Source organism: Halyomorpha halys, unplaced genomic scaffold (assembly GCF_000696795.3).
Source record: "Halyomorpha halys isolate HHAL.00 unplaced genomic scaffold, Hhal_1.1 Scaffold184.1, whole genome shotgun sequence".
Classification (NCBI taxonomy): Eukaryota; Metazoa; Arthropoda; class Insecta; order Hemiptera; family Pentatomidae; genus Halyomorpha; species Halyomorpha halys.
Window position 1 is genome coordinate 67350 of NW_027105747.1, and position 4407 is coordinate 71756.

General features: G+C 34.3%; 1 protein-coding gene across 1 annotated transcript in view; it reads right to left on the reverse strand.

The window, feature by feature from the left end:
* The window catches only part of LOC106679199 (myb-like protein D), a gene marked incomplete at its 3' end in the record, with an annotated part of 61185 nt that extends 58112 nt beyond the window's left edge, over nt 1-3073 (reverse strand). The window contains 1 exon segment of the mRNA XM_067053497.1: nt 2974-3073. Coding sequence (XP_066909598.1) covers nt 2974-3058 — 85 coding nt within the window.
* Nucleotides 3074-4407: the final 1334 nt, after the last annotated feature.

The window sequence follows — 4407 nt, forward strand, 5'->3', positions numbered from 1 at the left end:
GTTTAGCCATATTATACCATATTATATATAAGACTCGTTACATGTGGTGGATAAAGTTTGATAAATGCTAATTTTACCTAACGTTTGTCAATAATGATAATTTTAGACTTGCAAAATTATGATTCTAATATGTAATTAAAAATTGTTTTTATTACCAAAAATGACCTTTGAAGTTATGATTAATGGCTATCCATTGCATTTTGATAAATGATGTTATCTGAATAAATATTTGTCACTCGAATAGTTATTTGAGAGCTTAGCTAACAGTTAATTTCATGGCCATAGCTTACCTGAATACCTCAATTCATTTCTTCCTCAGTCCCTTACTTTTCCAATTTTACTTAAATTCAAATTCTAGGAGTACTATCGATTTCTTCTTATTCCTTTATTGGCACAAGATGCGCTTGAAGCTGTCCTTGGGCTGCTCAACAGCCACCAACCCTCTTTCTCACTATCTTCTGTGAGGGCAACAGGGATCCTCAGCTGTTTCAGATCCTGCTCAACACCATCCCTCCATCGTCCCTTCGGCCTTCCACGTCGGCACACACCATCCGGAACGTTAATGTACAATTTATGAGCTACTTTTTTCTCGCTTATCCTCATCACATGGCCAAGCCATTTGAGCCTCTGTATCCTGATAAACGAAGAGAATCCACATTCTTTGTAGAACCCAAACAGTTCACCATTTTTCCTTTTTCGCCAATTACCATTCTCGCATACTGGCCCTATGATTCTCCTCTGAATTACTCTTTCAAACCTGTCAAGTTGATTAATGCTATCATTGCATAGGGTCCACGTTTCTCCACCGTAAGTGACGATTGGCCGTATCAACGTTTTTGTACAGCATAAACTTGGTTGTACGGCTAACAAGTTTGCTTTTGATTAACCTTAAAATGGAGAAATAGGCACAATTTCAGCAAATATTCTTCTTTTAATTTCTTCTTCTTCATTCTGGTTATCATTGATGATAGAGCCAAGATAAGAAATGCTTCTTACCACTTCGACATTGTAGGGGCCCATTACGAAGTGACTGCCTCTGATCCAGTGACTTCTTACCCAATCCAATAATCTCCGTTTTTTCACCCATTAATATGCAGGCCCATATTTTTTTGCTTCGATTTCCATCGGTTGGAAGTACTGGTCCGATTCACATGCTGTTTTTTACAAAAATGTTCCGTCGACAAAGTAGGGTTTTAGCTAATGAAATCTCCTATTTCCTCTGAAGTATGAAAGTTATGTTTTGAAAACAAAATTAAATGTTTTTTGTGCTTAGCTCATTTTTTAAAATTTTAATGCACACTGTTTTTGGATTGATGATTATATTTCCAACCAATTAAAAAAAAGTCATTGAAATCGTTCTCATTAGTAAAGATAAAACATATTGAACTTTTATTTTTATCATGATGATATGATGATCATAGTCTTAAAAACTAAAATTTTGACATATTCTATTTGATTTTTTTTTTACTTTTTGTAATAATTTGAAGGCTATATGTTCTAGATATTCTAGAGGTACAGTTGAGAGATTATGTACTGCCTTTTTAGATATTTATTATTAGACTAATATTATGAATGATACTAAAAAATGTTTTTGTATTACAATTTCACGTATGTGAATAGTGAGTAGACGCCAAACATTTTATATTTATTTATTTACTTGTGCAGTGGAACCTATTGATGATGGACACCGGATGTGGGGAACGAAAATGATTTTTATACCGAACATTCGCCGAAAATTATTATATTAAAATATATAATTGACTCAATATAAGAAACTATGTTGAAAGCAGTTGATAACCCCTTTACCATTTCAGTGTTGTTTTTTTTCATTAGCACTTGTTACTGGTAATATTTCTATTGTCTTTTGGATTGTTTGATAGTCGAGAGCTGGCGGCTCTTTGAGAAATGTTGCATGTGCAATCATTTAAACTTCTGACAAATGAGATTTTAAACTTTGTCGTTTTAATCTGTGTGTGCGAAATACTTTTTAATGACTTCTTTAGGAAATACCATTATAATAACTGACAATTGCATACCTACATTCAGGTTTTAGAATAACTGAATCCAGAATTATATCTAATTATGCGTCGGATAATCCTTTGTAGGAAAATTGAGGGATTTGTTTATACACATGTCAATTCGAATTATCAAAAACATGATAAATTGAAAAGTATTTCAATGAACTAAAAAATTAATAAAACGTACCTCACATATTCAATAAAAAACAACTTATATTTTTGAATATTATCCATATTTTTTTAAGATTTTCATTTTTCAAGATACACCCAGAGCACAGCGTTCCACTATATCACAATTAGATATAGATAGGGCATCGGAAAATACAGTAAAGTTTTTAAAAAATACCAATTAAGCTTAGAAAAAAATTATGTAATGATGCTTATCGCACATGTTGGTTTAATTTAAAGTTACCAAATCATAATTATAAATTATACGTATATGTTTAATTTTAAATAAATACAATAATTGAAATAAAATTAAACTTTCAATGGTGTTCATTCATCTATCTAATAGTGGTGACTACTAGTTACTTATATTTCAACGTTCATTTGTCGTTTTTTGCTAGACCGTGTCTCTACTGATCCCCAACTTCCTTCCCCAACAATTTTGACGAGCCATTTCCAAAATATTGATGCCCCTAAAGAGATATATTTCTTCCGATATGTATATGTAAAATTAGTGGTCTTGATAGAAGGAAATTGATACTAGAACCATTTTATATCACCAAATTTGGGTAGTATGGGTCGAGCCGTTAATGATGATAGTTAACTTAAAATAAATATGTCACTGTTACAATAAAAAAGAAATTTAATATTTGATCAAAAAAGAAGATAATTATTAGATTTGTTTTTGAATCAATAAATATACTCCATCTTATTTCATCACTGATTCACTCAACACATTTACACAACATACTTCGATTCCGTAGTGTATAAAATATAATTTTAAACGTACTTGCCTTTTGAGTACTGGATGTATGTGGTCTTGAACAGGCAGATAGAATTGGTTTGGAACAGCAGTAAATATATTCCTGAGCCATTTAGATCATTTTTATGACTAATTCTTAAGAGCCTTTAAAATGTTTCATAGGGTCATTCAAATTATGAACAATCAAATCGTAAAATAGCGTGTCTCAGCATCAGCGGATGACAATAAGGAATGCATCAATAGTAGCATCGATTTCACTCAAACCATGGCGTTATTTTCTAAAATATAAATCTCTTTTGTGTTAACTGTTATTATAAATCTTTTAATTAACATTATTTGATTTGTCAGTTCTTTTAATAGATACATATAAATTGTCATTCTGTGACAGGGCATAGTAGATATTGGGATGCACTATCCAGCTGGTATCCTAGCCTTGAGCCAAAAATTCTTATTCGGCAAACAAATTTCCCCTCGATCTACCGACCTCTTCTTTCCTCTAGCTTCATTTTCTTTTTGCTCCATATCTACTTCATCATCGGATGATGAAAGAAATGCTACTTTTGTGTGTGCCTGGCCTTTAATGCTATACTTGCCAACCTAATTGGTTGAAGGAATTTCCTCCAAAAAGAACCTGGTACCCTAAGACTTAAGGCCCTAACTCAAGGAAATTGACAATGAAGTATTTACTGGACAATTAAGACCTGAAGTCCGTCTTCTTTGACTACTAGCTGTATAACCCCTCGTTTTGTTGATCTTTTTATTTTTCCCCTGCCTCCTTAGCTTATTTACAATTAAATTACTTTATATAATGACCTCTTCTGTTGCGACATGTCATTATAATTTTATGATTACAATAATGGCCAGGGAATCGACTACCAGAGGGTACAAGAACGAGTAGGATCCGATCCACTCGTAGGCAGGGGGTGGTGATTTTAATATTCAGGCTGCAGAGCCCAAAATTCTGCCCTCAATAAAAGCAGGGAGGCAGTGCTATGCCTCCTCCTGGTTCTTGGTGAAGGGGCGATTTCTCTGAATAGTGAGTCAGCACAGACCTTGAGTCCATCAAAAAACTTTATGTGCCTACGACCTATACGTTCCGGCACAGAAAGGAGCTGGAACTCGTCCCAGGAAGAAGAGGGAAAACTGGCAACTTGTTCAGTGTAGTGTTGCTTAACCAACAATAAAAGATATGGTAGATTCCGAGTAGTCGGCATAGAGGGGGGAACTTGAACTCCTGCAGTCGCGCGGAGTAGGAGCGGAATAGACATGCTCTTAAAGGAGTATCAAAGATGAGGCTGTAATCCAGGGAGATGAAGGCCGTGTTTTATTGGTCCTGGTCCTACTCTTTATTAGGTCCGGGTCTACTCTACACAATATCAGCTGAAATGGCACTCGCTCAGCTGATATGGTTCTCTATTTGCTGACATCGCCTAGCCGACTATCCATAACCTATGTATATAT